General features: G+C 37.6%; 1 protein-coding gene across 1 annotated transcript in view; it reads left to right on the top strand.

Annotated features, from left to right (window-relative positions):
• PTPRN2 (protein tyrosine phosphatase receptor type N2) overlaps positions 1-16,296 on the top strand; it is a 647,833-nt gene that overhangs the window by 594,994 nt on the left and 36,543 nt on the right. The window contains 2 exon segments of the mRNA XM_040547991.1: positions 1,248-1,321; positions 9,348-9,425. Of these exon segments, the coding sequence (XP_040403925.1) occupies positions 1,248-1,321; positions 9,348-9,425 (152 nt within the window).

Here is a 16,296-nt window from a genome sequence, read left to right as displayed (position 1 = left end):
AACTTCTCTCCACACTATACTGTGCAGGGTAGGTTTGCTGAGATGTGTGAACCATGCTGATTATGTATCATATACAAGTTGTTTGGGATTCATATTTAAAGATTTAGACATTTCTTGCATAAATTATCTGCATGTGGTCTGGTCTTCTCTCTGTAGTCAACAGAAAGAAAAAGGCACTTCTGGTGTGTAATTCGTCTGGCCTGAGACAGCTAAATCAAGATGAGATGATTCATCACCTAGAAATATTTTTTTCTCTTAACAAAAAGTGAATCTAGATGACTAGAACAGATGCAGACATCTGCATTGTCACTGTATACATACAGACAAATAAACCCCGTCCATTATATATATCCTGAAATTTTAAAAAAGGGCTAGAGTTTGAAGGTTAAAGAATTTAAAGGACAAGGATATCTGCTCTAAGCATAATTGAACTAGCACCAGTAAAAATACCAGTTAAAACACAGTAAAAGAATCGTGATGATGGACAAACAACATGAGTAAATCTTTTATGTCCAGAGTTGCTGTTTTCTTTACTAGTGGTGCCTGACCTGGCTACATTACTAACAGCGCAGGAACATCTGTGTGTGCTCCCATCGTACTTTTATTTGTAGCCGTTATCTGATTTTGTCTCTCCTGTGAGCACCGCCAAGTCATATTGTCTCCTCACATCATGTGTAGCACCACACAGCAATGGTGTTTGATCAGGTCACATTAACTTTCTGTCCAGCTCTAAACTGTACTTCGATGTTCCGGCTGTTCATTTTATAGAGAAACCAGATGGACCACATCTATCAGCTTACTTCTTCCATGACCCTGCAAACACAGGAGTGTTTTCTGTAATACTGTTTTTTTCCTAGTAATTTTCCTAGTTTAAATCTTAAACTCCCTGAGCAACACCATATTATGGTGCATCTCATAGAATCACAGAATCATCTAGGTTGGAAGAGACCTCCAAGATCAGCTAGTCCAACCTCTGACCTAACACTAACAAGTCCTCCACTAATGAAGACATGCTTTCTCTTACTCAGCCTCCGAAATATCTTAGAGCTTCGTTCTTGAGTCAGACTGTGACTCTGTGGTTCCATCAAGACTATGCTAGGTTAGGAATCAGAAGGAAATATCCTGTCTGTGATTTACACTGTTTAGCTGTCTTGAAATAACACATTAATATGACTTTGCATTGTTTAACTTAAAATGAGTAGAATATTTGTATAGCAACTTTCATCTCTTTATTTTTGCCTTTGCAGATGATCATTCCAGGATATGTCTGAAAGCTGAAAATAGCCACGACAATTCAGACTACATCAATGCTAGCCCAATTGTAAGTACAGCAACCTAAGAGAAAGAATCCAAATAATCGGTCCCTGTCTTTCCGTGTTGTTAAAATATGCTAACTTGAGGTACCTCACTGCCGCAGAACACTGATATCAGTCTCAGGCTGTCCTTTCAAATTGAAGAGAAAGAAATATCCTACAAGTGCGTTCAATACTCTTAAGGATTATGTACTAAGAAAATAGTCACTAGATGGTCGTTCTTCTACCTCGTAATAATGTCAGGTTTTCTGTGCTTGCTGTTAGTAATTTACTGATCATAAAATTCAGCAATATACCCTTAGCATGGCTTTCCTTTTCTGAGGAGGTAAAGCTTGCTTGTTTTTCACTCATTTTTTACCTAGTCCTACTGCTGTCAGAGGAGGAATGGTTTCTGTAGGTGCAGACAACTGAGTTCCATGAGCTTCTGAACTTCTGGACATTTCCTCTTAGCTTTCTTCATCTGTTGCCTTCCCGATGTGTAGCTCTATGTTTCTGTGGCTCTCCTGGTTCTTCTCTGAGCTTGCTGTTTTGAAAGTAAGAACGAGTTCCCTCACCACTCGTGTGTCCATTCAAACTGCAAAATAGGTCTACCCAGTTTTTGCCTCTGAATACCCCAGCCTGGCCCAGCTCCCCTTTCTCACCCTATGCAAACTGAATATGGATCCTTACTTGTCAGTGAAAAGTGACAAGGAGAAGAGGTCTCCATTATTAGAAACAAAACAGCTATGATGGAGCCAGTAGCATCACCCTGTCCTAGCTTCTCAATGGAAATGTCAGGATACCATCTAAAGGGGAAAAAGTACGGGAGTCACTTTGCACATGGATCTTATTCACATTACTTAAGTATCTAAGTTATTATAGGGAAACTATGAGAAAGAATTTAGGATGGAGAATTAGCTCTCACTGTAGTGGGCTGTGTATGCCATTACTTTCTCATTTTCCTGGGGAGCATCACTCCCCCAGTTAAATCAGTTCATGTGGGCAAGGCAGCTGACAATTTGCAACAGCATGAAATTACAGGCTGCTTCCTTCTTTCTAATGTTGTTGACAATGCTTCTTCCAAAACAGGAAAAAAAAAACATATAAATTGTTCTCTGAGCTTCATAGTGTTTACTTTCAGTGGAGTTCAAAAGCCTAATTTCCTTGAATATGTAAAAATGTTTTATTCAGAGAGTTTAAAAACACATAGAACCCAACAGGCATCTTCAGGATGCTTTTGTCTTTGGCTTATGGTAGAGGGTAGACCACAGCACCCACATGTTTCAGGGATTGCCAGCTACCATTTTAGAGAACAAGGATAGATGCACACAGATTAATGCAGTTTTTGGACTACTTTTAAGTATGTCTCTGCCTAGACCAAGCTCTATCTGGCCCTAGGATTAGAAGATCATCAAAGTAACTTGGAGCTCCAAGGAATATTGGGTGAGTTCAAGCCTTAATTTGATAGTAAAAGCTGAGAGGTTTCATAGCAAGTGCAGGAGTGCAAGGTGTTAACGGTAAGTAAGATACCATATTCTTTTAAGAGCTCGGTTGTAATTCACATGACTACAGGAAGTGGATTTACAGCATCTGTAGACATGGGGCTAAGCCGGGTTCAGCACTGGCAGCAGCATGGATGGCAGGCGTTTTTACCAAACACACCAGGATGGGCTTCTGCAGCTTGCCCAGAAGTTGTTGTGGAGGCATCCTGGTTTTAGTACACAGATTAGCATGGGTGAGGGGTGAAAACTTGCATGTGTGTATATACCTGTTGCAGTTATATTTCTAGATTATAGTGTAGTTATTCCCTTAATTACACTGATGAGAAAATTTGAGATCAGGTAGTGTTGGGGGTGGAGAAGCAGGACCAAGATATTCCATTGACATAACTGAGAGGTAATTTGCTTTGTCTGGATGCCCCATGGTAGTGTAGGGAGAGGGTCTCAGCTTCTATGGCTTTAACTCCTGTTTTAACAGGGGGCTGTAGTCTTGCCTCTCCATCCAGCACTCCAGGGTATTTTCTTCTGCAAGACTAGAAGATATTTCTTTTTTATAGCTTTCTCAGACTCAAGAGTTTTGTACAATAAAATAAGTAACAGTGATGAAGCAAAGTTCTTCTGGTTGTCTCCCTATCACTTATGGCAGTATTTGTATGATTAGAGATAAGTGGGCGCACAAATGTTTCACTGGGTTAAGATGAACACTTAGGATCTTGCATAGCCATAGAAAACTGCCAAGAGAAACTTATGATCTCCACCTCTTGGTAGGACAGGGATCCTGCTGTGTGGGAAGGAGTGCCACAGCCCACATTTACGTAGACAACCTGTTATTCCAAGGAAAGAGATGCTCCAGATGGTTTTGTGCTAACTCAATAGTCATTTCGCTATTTTGAAAGCAATAGATAAAATGTGTGTTTCCTGAAGGTGATGCAGTGGGAGGTTGGTAGGAGGAAATCACTACTTTGCAAGCCCATAGTTTGGAAAGACTCCCTGCAAACTGTTTCATTTCAAGACAAATGAGATATCTTAAAGTTAGTGTTAGTGTAATTGTATTTGTTAATCTGGAATTGTTTGTGTACAGTGAGGTAAAATATAGGAGTGATAGAGACTTTACAAGCTGCTTACAACCTCAGATACCTACTGAAATATTATATTGGGCACTTGATTCTGCAGTATTTTCTGCAGCCTGAGCTGGACATACTTACTGTTACTATTGCTGTTTGTTTGAGACATTTTCTTTTAGCAGACACACATTTGATCCACTTTTTTTGTGAGCAAGTCTGCCTTTATTCACTCTTGCAAAAATCCTGCCATTTCTTTCCTTACAAATGCTGCCTTTCAACTTAAATAACCTCAGTAATTATCGTGTCAATACAGTGATGTTGCTGCTGTTTTTGGGTTGGGAGTGAGCATTGTAGTGGGCTGCAAGATGGACACTAAAAGCAGAGGACCAGTACAGCCTGAACTGATGAGAAGAGGATTTCTCCTCCCTGCACGTGTGAGCTGTCTGGCAAGGGAAGAGTGTAAAATAAAGTAATTATATTTGAGCTTCGGGTAGGGAGGCTTCCAGTCGCGTACAAGTCGCAGGGTATCTCCAGCTTCTGGGTCAGTGGTCCAGCCTCCAGCTGGGGCTCACTCAACCTTAACTTAAGTCTAAATGAGTGCAGCAGAACACAGTAAAAAAAAATCCCCTTGCTAGACAATGGGCTGGCCACCTGCCCACATGTTCCTCCCTTTTAAAAAATGCTACCCCCCTCAAGACCTCCTTTCCCTCCAATATGTTGTGAAAACTGGGGTTAGATTGATGGCCTCACCACAGCTGGAAGTGGGTGAGGAGAATCAGCAGAGATTTAGTCCAAGTTCTTCCTGTAGCCATTTAATTTCAATGTAGCATCAAGCCAGGCAAAATGAGTCCTTGGGAGAATTTGCAGGGTAAAAGTGGGGAAGAAATCTGTTTCCCTCCTCTCTGAAATAACATAAAGTACTATGATAATAACTCTGCTATCGGCAGCTGAATGAAAAGCTTGCAATTACAACACAAGGAGACCCTGACTGTGCAGAATAAAACTGTGATAATTACATCTGTCATATTTGTACTTAGTCCTCATTAAATTTCGGGAAAATCATCCAGTAGTAAATAATGTGCAATCTTTGCTTTTAAATCAGAGGTCATGAAAGTAAATGGGAATTCTGTTTTTCCTCATAGGGTGTCTGAGAGAGAAAAAAAATCCCATGAACTACATTTAAAAACTCAGTTTGCTTGTTATTGAAGACACCAGACTGAGGAATGTCATTAACGTGACAGTTTGTTCAAACACAGCATACAAATTTCATCACCAAGAATAGACTCTGAAATTCATAATGGCATTCACAGCCAGATTTACTTCTTTCATTCCATTAGGGGTTTTAAAAGAAGGTTTTAAAAATTGTTTTAAATTTTAATTCAAACATGAAAATGAGGACTGGTCTACCTTTTTAGTTTTAATGCTGAAATGTAAGTGATTACAAAGTTCACCAGCATTTGCTGGATACACTGTCTTTTACAAAAACTTTTTTTTTTTTTTTACTTTTATCGATTATCCTTACTCTATAGAGTGCATTAAATAGATGCATGAAAGTAGATTTTATTGGCATGATAAACACATTGAATCTGGAAACTACCCAGTACCTTGAATCCGTACAAATTCTTAAGGCATTAATTAATCAGAGTTGAACTTTCTTTCCCTCATGTTTAATCTCCACTGGATCTCATTCTCCTCTCATATGATTTAGGAATATTTCAGCCAGATACAGAAGATTTAGATCAAGGTAAATATGGTGTGACTGGGAGCACATCTCACCCAGCATTTTTCTCTGTGACAAGTAAGGATCGGACAAGCTGATGGGGAAGGTAAAGGGCAGGAATGAATCGATGTATTCATTATGTGAGAGTTCAAAATAGTCATTGATACTCAATGCTTACAATGACACAAAACTGCTTAACAAGAATCTATATGTACAAGGATTTTCTCCCAGTATGTATTGATATTGCTGTATTTCATCAGCATTGTCAGAGAAATCATGCAGCGCTAGGATCTCTATATAAAAACTCACAAAAATTCAGGAGTCTTCAGGGAAACCATGCGAAAATAGAGGAACTGGATATTAGAGCTCCTGTAAGAAAAAATAGAGTAGTTTTGGTCTGTGGTCTGGTATTAATTTAACAAAGTTGCAACTAATTGTGATAGTGTTCTTCCCATATTTTCCTACCTTAAGATACTGTACATCAGCTTTAATTACAAAGAAAAAAATTACTGTAGAAAAACACAAGTCGTGCTACTAACATATCTAATAGTTAGGGACTGCTTTCTGTGGTATTTCTTTTCCAACAATAAACATGAATGTTCATCCTGTTTGTTTCCATTTATCTTTGATGGTGGCAAAATGACCAAAAAATGACCACTAAAATGACCATAGTTAATTGCATGGTCAGTTATAGTAATCCTTGATCCCTTTTTTCCCTTAATACAATATTATGGAAATCTAGATTGAAACATTATCACCAGACTTGCTTTTGTTGTATCACATCAGAAAATGAGAATTCAACCATAATAAAACTGAAGTAATAATTGCACCTTTTTTCTTTCCAAAAATGTCTGTTCCACCCAGTTCTAATGTTAGTCATGTGAATTTTATTCTTTGATAAAAAGCACATAATAAAACATAAAGGGAAAAATCTTGTTATTTTTAAGCAATTGCTAGTAGGGTGATTTCTGAAGAATTTTCCTAAGTAAAATATTGACAATCAGTTGATTTTTGTTTTAATAATACTTGATGGTAGGGAGCCTGGTGTTCTCTATTTGTCTTGGAGAATACATTTTTTTGCTTTACTTTGATGAAGTGAGAAATCTCAGGGATTCTTGAAAGAAGATAATGACTACTGACATAAAAAAGCTTTTTACTTGATCCTTGATTAGTTAGTTTAAAACCCATTACTGACTTTATTTCTTTATTCAAACTTTTGTTAACTTTGATAGATTAAGATGCCCTTGGTGTTCTCGGTGACCTTGAGAGAATAGAAAAGAACATAACAAAAACATTGAAGAACTGTCCTTCGCAGTCGCCTGCTCATGTTAATTTGAATGTGACCAGAGTGGTGATTTTTTACATTTTTCTCAAAATACGCAGCCTTAAAACAGTACATATAATAGAAAATAGATGAAACCAGGAATTTCATTTAATTAGTTTAATCTTTGCTCTTACTTTTGTTCAGTTAAAGATCATTTAATAGCATGATAGGGCTTTCTGCTGCCTTCTATTTGCTCCAAGCAAGAAGAGTTTCTGCTCATAATTGTTTTCTGCACAACACAATGTGCTTGGAATGTAATAATTGTAATTGTCTTTTGAATTATTGTTAAACTGCTGAAACACTTCACTACTCTGTGCTTATTGTAATGTTTGCCACGTTCCAACAGCACCTTTGTGACAGAGGTTGATTAATGCTGAAATGGCAAGATTGTCCTATTCCTGATTTATCAGCTGAATGTTGAGAAGTATTTCCTCCATGACAGCGCTATTTGCATCATCCTTGATTCCTTCTGCCTTTGTTTTCTGGCATGTCTATATACAAAAGAATTTATTTTAAGGAGAAATTCAAAGTAAACTATTATTTTTATAAGGTTGGGCGTATTCACTGTTGGTTATGTTTCCAAGTCAGGCTCTTGAGCTCAGAAGTGGAGAGGTGATGTCATTTTCAAGTACGTACATGCAGCTTACAACAGTTTCTACAGGGAGTTAGTTTGGAAGTCCTCCTCAGTGCAGATCACTTTTTCTAAGCTAAGATTTATAGTTACAGTGCAGGAAAACATTTAAGGAGATGATTAAATCCTATGGATCTCTGTGGGATTCGAAACAAAACAACAGAAATTATTTCATCCATCACAGAGCAAAATAAATGTTAAGCCTGACTTTGCTTAATTGCATTTATTGTTGCTTTCAGTGTTTAGTTTGGTGCCTCAGTTCTAACAGAAAACAAGCAAAACAAAAAACATTGCCCATTTTGAAATGGTTCCTAAGTTTTTTTCTGCTAATACTGCTTTCTGAATAAAGTTACTTTTTCCCCAGTCTCAAAATACCCGCAGTGGTAAATGTCCTGCTATCAAATTGCTTTTGTCAAAAGGCAAGGTTGAAATTTGTTTTGAGCAATTGCTTGTTGTGAAGAGTTGTTTGCTGATCAGAGAAGCATCCCAATGAAGCTCAGAATGAAATGATGGTATTATAGACACTCTGGTCAAGGTTTCTGATAACCATGGTGAATTAGAATTAAGCTTTTATTCCAAATGGATTCAAGTGACTTCATTTTACCTGTGTTGTGTTGTCATGGAGAATTTTAATATTAAGTCTGGTTTAATTATACATCAGAAAATTAGAATCATAAAAGGGTTTTCTTCCTTTTTGCAACATTCATCATATTGTTGTTCTGTTAGAATAACTTACATCTGTTCTTTATGGTTCTTCCCTCTTTTATGTTGCACATAATTATAAGGTGCCTTCTTTTACACTGACATGTACCATCACTGAAAATTTTGATAGGCTATGAATAAATTCAGTAGATTCCTGTTAATGCAAATGTGACTCACATTCATTCTTATTCAGACCTTTACTTAAAGAAGAAATTCATGTATTGAGACAAATTTTGCCTTCAGCTACATGGGTATAAGTTAACTCTCAATGTTTTCAATGTCACTGAGTCACACCCGCACATTTGGGAGCTGAACCAGGTCTTTTTTCTTTACGTTCAAAGTTTTGTATTTCCCCGTTCAGGTTTAGAATGAGTTTGTTTGTTTTTTAATCCCATCAGCAGATCTTCTTTTTCAGCAGAATGGTTCCTATGATTTAGAACCAAGAAAGCCACCCATCACTTCAAAAACATTCATTGTAACACACTAATCCTATTTACTCTTGATGGCTTTGTTTCTTAGATTCTTTATTTTTTCTGCTCAGTGAATTTTCTGCTCCTTGAATTAAATGCTATAATTAAGGCCTTTAAGCAGAACTTCCTCTGTTGAGGCCAAATCCATATATTTAGACAACTCAGCTAACCAGAAAAAGCCAGAAACTGAATTTGTTCCCCATTTTTGCTTTTTTTGAGTTACATGTGCCCTTGACTGGCACAGTGGAAATGGAGAACATATTTAGTTGTGTGGAGCATTCTTAACAGTCAGTGTAGAAAAATGTTTCAGATGGCTCCTAGGTTGCTATGAAACCACGAGTACTGATCTCAAATAAATGCCTTTGTCAGCCACCATGAATGATCTTATGCTGCACACTGAAGACATAGGCTGTTGCTCATCATGTGTGCTGATATTCATCTGGTAGCATCAGTCTTTTGTGGAAAAAAGGTCTACTCTGAGTTTATAAATAGAAATAAAATTCTTTGCTTGCCAATGAAAGATGGAGGGGCAAAACAGTCCTTCAGGAAGTCACTTGTTAGTGCCCTGGCATACTTTCTGTCTCTAACGCAGCAAGGGATTTTCCTTCAAACAAATCCAGTATGTATTCTCTTTCCTTATTCCAGATGGACCATGACCCCCGAAACCCAGCATATATTGCCACCCAGGGCCCTCTCCCTGCTACTGTCGCTGACTTCTGGCAGGTAAGTTAAACATCTCCTTGAAAACTGAGATTAGGTTATAAGCCAAATATTTTTCTGTGCTTCTAGAAACTTAAATGGACGTAAAATCTGTTGTGCTTGAGTCTCAATATTTGCAAAAACCTTTGCTGAAATGTTTTCCTAAAATTTAGTATTTGGATACTATAGTTTATGTATGTGACAAGCCCTGTCAAAGAAGAGTTTATCTGGAAATTATATAGAAAAAACTCAGGGTAAAGTATTCATATTTTAGTGCCAAACTTAAGGCCAGAGTCCATAATTAAACTGTTGCCAAGGACTGGATGATTTTAGAGGACCTGACCTTCTTAAGGGCATAGTCAGAATTCATTGTCATTCTCCAGATCAAAAAGGACCCAGCACAGTTTGCTGTGAATTTTTGCATGAAAATTTACTTCTCACATGCTCCAGTTCCCCAAAATGCTTAAATTCTTACGCATTTTCCCTACCACAGGTAGTTGAGATAAGTGCTGAGTTAAGATCCTGCTGCATAAAGTTAAATAGATCCACAAATTTTTGCAAGGCTAAAAACACTTATTACCGATGCACAAATATGGGTTTACTTTGCTCACAGTCTTTTTATGTGCTCGTACAGCTCTCAGATTTGGACATACACACAGGACCAGGCTAAGTGTGTGCCTACATAACATGCTGTCTGTTTGTGTAATGGGTATCTGCATTCGGTATTCCTTTGTGAGTGTAAAAGTCTGCCTGGAAGCTTATGAAAGCTGTTCATGGAGGAAGTGTTGCAGCTAACTAGGGCTTATTAACAACACAAGCATATGTTTTTATTTTCTGTTTTGCATTATGAATTTAGAAACTTTTGTTCAGAAGATAGAGAATATCTAAGTAAAAATTTTAGGAAAGCTGTTGTGTTTTAGGAGCTTACATTCAGTTGAAATCGTTGTATTTTGTCATCTGCATCACTTGGTATGTGATTTTAAACTATCACCTGAGCCCTGTTAAAGACAATTTTATATGCTCTTCATAGCACAATTTCCTACCATTTCTCTGATAAATTTTCAAAAAGTTTGTTTGATTTTGGGTGTCTGGATATTTAAATGCTCAATCTGAGATATTTTGGGCCTTGTTTTTAGAAGTGCAGTGCAAATGCATTCTGCTTGAAGTAAGTTGAGCAGTTGTTCCAGCCTATATTTTCAAGTAACTTGTGATTTTTGTCTTAAAAATTTGGCAATTAGACACAGTTGAGAAGACTGATTTTTTATTCCCTTGCTGAGTGCATTCCTTGTATCAGGCATGCTACCTTAAAATATATTTTTAAGTTAAACGTGCAAAATCAAATACCATGTTAGCTATTCTGTAATAGCAGATTTTTAATTGTATATTTTTTCATATTTGTATATTTTTACCTGTAGCTGCATCTTTATATGTTGAAAAAATGTACGTTCTCACTTTTAAAGGAGGCATTTAAGAACAAACTTTCATAAGCATTGCTGCCAACACAGAAATCAGAATTAATCATACCACCATAGTATGAAGGATATATTTCGTCCTTCCATTCTAATTTGAAGTTAGGCAACTTATTTGCACAGAGAATGACTACAACTGAGAAGTTTTTTCTTTGTTCTGTGATCCAAGCTGCTTCCATCCAACTCCATTGTCAAAAGTCTATCTTGACTTCTGTTCTTCATGCCATTTGTGACTTGAATTTCTTCATTTTCTTTCACTTTCCTTTTGCTCCTCTTAGCTATTTCTCCTCCCAGTAAAAATTACTCCCTCGGCACCAGGTCTGCTGCTTCGTGGATGCTATTTGGCAATATCAGCTGCTTCCCAAGTGTGGCTATGTGTCTACTCTTAATGTGATATACTTGATATGTGTTATTTTACTGGTTCTTCTATTGGTTTCCATTCAAGCATGTTTCTTACATTTATTTTGATGATGTCTGTCACTTTGACATAACAAGCTACCTATGTCAGATTCAACCATGACCCACTTTTCTTTGTTTTTTTAAACTTCCTGCAGATCACATGTCAATATGCTGGTTCAGTTGTTGTGGTTACTGTCCAGATGCAGGAGCAAAGTTTGTATCCATTTTTCACCAAACAGTAGCTATTTAAGATAAAGCAAAGGAAACCTGAACTTGCTAAGGAGAATAGAGTATTAACTTCTTTCAGGGCAGAATTCTTTGATGTTCACTTGAATACAGTTTTCTGTAGTTTATACACATTGTGGTGCTGCCACCAGGGATTGTATGAATTCAATTATTCATTCCTGAAACATCTTCTCAGTGGTTCTCCTCCCTCTCCCTCCTCCACTCTGAACCAGCTGATACTGAGCTGTGCTTCTTTTTTCCCCTTCTGTATGCTTAGTGAAGTAGTTTTCCTACTGATAGTAAAAACAGTGACCGATTCCAGAGCAGAGACTTGGGATTAATCTGCTGCTCCTTGTCTAAAGGCACAATGTCATGCTTAGCAATTCCAACAGAGACTCTTGGAGTGTGGCGTACCCTTCTTTGCCAATATTTACTAGATCTATAGCTTCCTCTTTTTGTAGACAGAGCCTTAGATCCTAATTGCATGGTGGGCACCATCCACTCAATTTTAACTTGTCTATAAGGCTACCCCAGCAAGAAACAGGTTTAATCGTTTCCACTCCTGTAAGCAATTCAAGCTGTTTTCTGGAAAACACTTGTCTAGAAAGTATTTCTTTAGCATGAAAGTGTAAAACAACTTTCCTGGCATTTACAGCACAGCTGATATCCATCATGAAATCCAAACTGCTCCTGATCTGTCCTATCTACTTTTCATGCTAAATTCCAGACACACAGTTTCTAAATGTAGTTTGCCTTAAATTTGCATTGGATTCCTGCACCCATCAGTCATACTATATTATACTTATTTCGTGGGTTTTACTTTAGACCAAATTTTTGTTGGTCTGATGGACCAAAGGCATGTTGGCAGGGGGATAAGGCTATGGATACTTCTGGATCTCTTTTTCCAATTTATTTGCATGCAAAAGCAACCCAGTTCCTGAGCTCCAACACTGTTCTGCAGTGCCTGCTCTTCTTCATGTCTATGTATTCTGCATGATCATGTGGTCACATTCATTATCTCTATTTAAGACCAAACGGATTATTTAGTTTTGGATAGTCTTTTTTCCTGTTTTTATTGGCAGGCCCATCTACAACCAGTTATGTTGATCCAGTGCCCAGTATCTTTGTGCAAGTGCTGTTAGACACTGAGTAATCAAACTCCCATTTACTACTTTCACGTTGCTGGGATCTGAATGAAGATAGTGTCTTCTCTGTCTTCCAGGCAAAGATCTTTCCTAAATCATTGCTGATGCTTTACCCAAGCTCATCCTGTTTAGCATTCTTACTCCTGATGAACAGATCCGTACCTAGTACCCCTGTGGGACAGGAGAGGGACCAGTTTCAATCTTCTCACTAGTGATCACTTCTTGGAAGATTATGTACTTTTTGGTAATGTGAGGAAGAACAGCAGGTATTGTTCCTCAGTCCCATCTCACTTAGGCCACTAGAGCTGGTGATTAGATTCAACATTTTCTGTACATTTCTGTTCATTTGGGTTTTAATATTAGTCTGAGAAGGATTAGCTTGCTGGAATTTTTTCTTTCAAAGATGCACTCTGAGCTGGAGATAGTCCAAATTCTTGTATATGGATCGTTTTCAAATGGTTTTCAAATGAACTTTATTTATGTTTTAAAAATAATAGTGCTAAAGAAAAAGACATGGGTCTTACTGTGGCTTTTACAATGCTTTAAGGCCATTTCCAGGTATCAGACTTGCACAGTTGTCTGCCCCTCTGTTCCAGTTTTCTTCTCCAGCCCCTTATATCTTTGCCATAGCTTTTATCAGCCAGCAAGCCCCAAGTTAGTTCCAACTTTTCTGGCTTACCTTTTTCTTTGAAAACTTTCTTGCCTGCAGCAGATGTGTTGTCAGTCACCTCATTGATCTGTTTTGCCACAGGGCTTCCTAATCTGTCTGGTTACTCGGTGTTTGCGGCTCAAGCAGAGATTTCATCTCTGACTGCATGTCATCTCTTAGACTGCTCTGGAAATTTTCCAGCCACTACTTTAATTAATTTTGAAAAGCCTCCAGCTGATTTAGGTCTTCTCTTAATTTCATCTGGTCTTGTTTTCATCTCTTTTTACCAATTACTATTTGTGAGAGATACTTCCTTCATTGATTCTATTTTGGTTCAGTGGGAATTCCACCTCACAGTTCCCTTTCTTGAAAACTGGATGCCTCTTCTCACATGGTATTAATCCATTTTTACCTGAGTGGTTAAACAATTTGCCAGGTCTGTGTGTTGTTTTCTTCTCAGCTGGAAAGAGAATTCATCATCAGGACAGGGTTTTGCTTTGATATAGTTCCATTTTATTTACAAAGAAAGTACAGAGTTTTATTTCCTTGAACAGAGACAGAATCAAATAACAGACAATGAATTCTTTTTTTTTTTTTTTTTTCACAAACCTCATTCACCCAGTGTTTTACCCCCAACCTCTCTTTCAGTTTTTTTTTCTACCAGGATCACAATGCTAGTTTGTCGAGCTGTGCTGGTGATTTCTTTATTCCTTTTACATGTTTTTTTTCTGCTTATCTTGATTAATTATCTTGCCTTGATTAATGCCTCTCTCTCTGCATTAAGCATATCAGTTTCTAGAAAAACCCATGGGTCCACATGCTTCACATTTCTCTTGTTTTTGATGATAACTTCTGTAATTTCAGATATCAAGCTCCATAAAAGAGCTTGCTTGTTTCTTGCATTTATCTTGACTGAAAGGTGATGATTTTGTCCAGCAGCTTCAGTGAGATTTCACTGAGCTCTTTCACATAACACTATTAAAATTCAACATCTCTTTGAACATAATTCAAAAGAAAGAGGATGTAGAACATTTCTGATCTATAACAAGTTTTCGCAGCAGGAGTTCCATGTTGTGGATAATTCTGGAGGCATAAAATTTTATTATTTTCCATATGTGCTGGGTTATAATTCCATGAAGTATTTGACATGAAGTACATGCCTTAACTTTTAAAGCATTCTAAGAAGACTAGGGATGATAATATGCAAGAAACTGTTCCTTGGAGTTAGGATATTTAGAGCCAACTATCCTTACACGAAAGAAATGTTCTTAATTATGCCGGTTTTATAAATTGCGTATCTGTTAAAGTTCATTGTCTCAAAATGGAGGTTTCTGTAGGAGTCCATAAGCTTTTCCCTCTGGAAAATAACAGTTTTATTCTCCTTTTAGAACTGCTAGTACCCACATTATGCTTTGCTTTTGCAAAATCTACCAACATTTGCCCTTCCTTTTCTTGGAGGGAAGTGCACTTTCACTACTTACTTTTTTTATTATTTTATTTTTTATTTTACCATAGTAGGTGAAACAGAGGGAGAGATGAAGCAGTTCCTGCCAAGTGGCCTCTTAGTTTCCCTGGAAAATCAAATCAAATATGATATATATTTACATAAGTATTTGTTGTCTTTCTGTGATTTCCTGTGTTCATTACCAACATAATTAACAAAGTATGTGAACATCATATGACTTCTGTGGAAGGAACAGAGAAATACAATTCTCCTTATTTGGCAGAGAAACAATAGGGTTCAAAGGACCTACAACAGTAAGCCATCGGATTAAATACAGTCAACAATTGTAGTTTGGACTAGAAAATTCCCAGCCTTTTTACCTGAAAAGATCTGTTGCTCAGGCTAGATAGTTCTCCCAATGCCTTAATCCCCCTGGAGGGTCCCAGTCTGACTGGGGTCTTGGAGCAGGTTCCGCACGTGAACAGCACTGATTCCATCACAGCACCAGGAGGACAGACTGCAGGTGTTGACCCTTTGAAGGTAGGATGCTCTTCCAGGATACAAAAAAGAGCTTCATCCAACATGTTTTGAATCAAACACATGATTTTCATTACCCCATCTTTCCTTCACTACTCACCAATACATGAAATATTCTTGAAATTGAGAATACTCTTCGCTCTTCTTGTTAAAGACACACTATTGCCAACTGCAGCAGAGGTTTACGCTGTTGTGACTGAGGCCTCCAGCTGGGCATGGTGAGACCTCATCTCTGCTCCTTTGATTATTTTCTATTTTTATTGCAAGACTATTAAATGTAAATTGCAGAAAGAGTCCCAGGAGTAAAGACCAAAGCCCTGATCTGAGCCACGGAATTCAGTTGCCATTTAATTTTCATTGCCCCCAGTTCTGCTTTTCTAAATTTAAAACTATTTTATAAATTTTTTTTCTACCCATATTCAATATATTCAATATATTGTCAGAGTCAGTTCAAAATTTGTCTGTCGTTTTACTCCCAGATCACACCAGCATGTAAAGAACTCAATTCTTGAATTTCAGACTTCAGGACTTGATGAATCTTTGCATGTCTGTTTGGCACCATTTGCTTTTCTTTTCCAATTTTGCAATTCAGAAAAACAAATACAAAATACTGACAGTTGATTGTTTCCCGTGTTAAAAAAGATTAGTCATCAGTGATCTCCAAGGGCAAATCCCCATGGACAAGAGACCATGTCCCTGTAGCTGAATGAGTCTCCTTGGAAAATCGGTGTTCCAAGCTCATGGGTTGAGTAAGAGCAACTGTACCAAACCCTCCTGTGCTCTGATTGCTGGTGTCTGTGCTCCCAGTCCACCATGTTTTGTGAATGCTGAAATTAATTTACAGACCAAATTATTTTTCTGCATTTTGTTCATCTGTGCAGAACACAGCGCTTTCAAGCAGTCTTGATTCCCAAGTTTTATTTTCCTTGCCTGGAACAGGACTTCCTGCATGTCTAATCAGTTTTCACCTTCAGAAAGAAAAGCAGATGAAAAGAGAAACAGAGCAATTCAATGTGTAAAATATGCA

Source organism: Cygnus olor, chromosome 2, assembly GCF_009769625.2.
Source record: "Cygnus olor isolate bCygOlo1 chromosome 2, bCygOlo1.pri.v2, whole genome shotgun sequence".
NCBI classification, from domain to species: Eukaryota; Metazoa; Chordata; class Aves; order Anseriformes; family Anatidae; genus Cygnus; species Cygnus olor.
The sequence above is the reverse complement of the archived record's forward strand: the minus strand, read 5'-3'. Positions and strand labels throughout refer to the sequence as shown.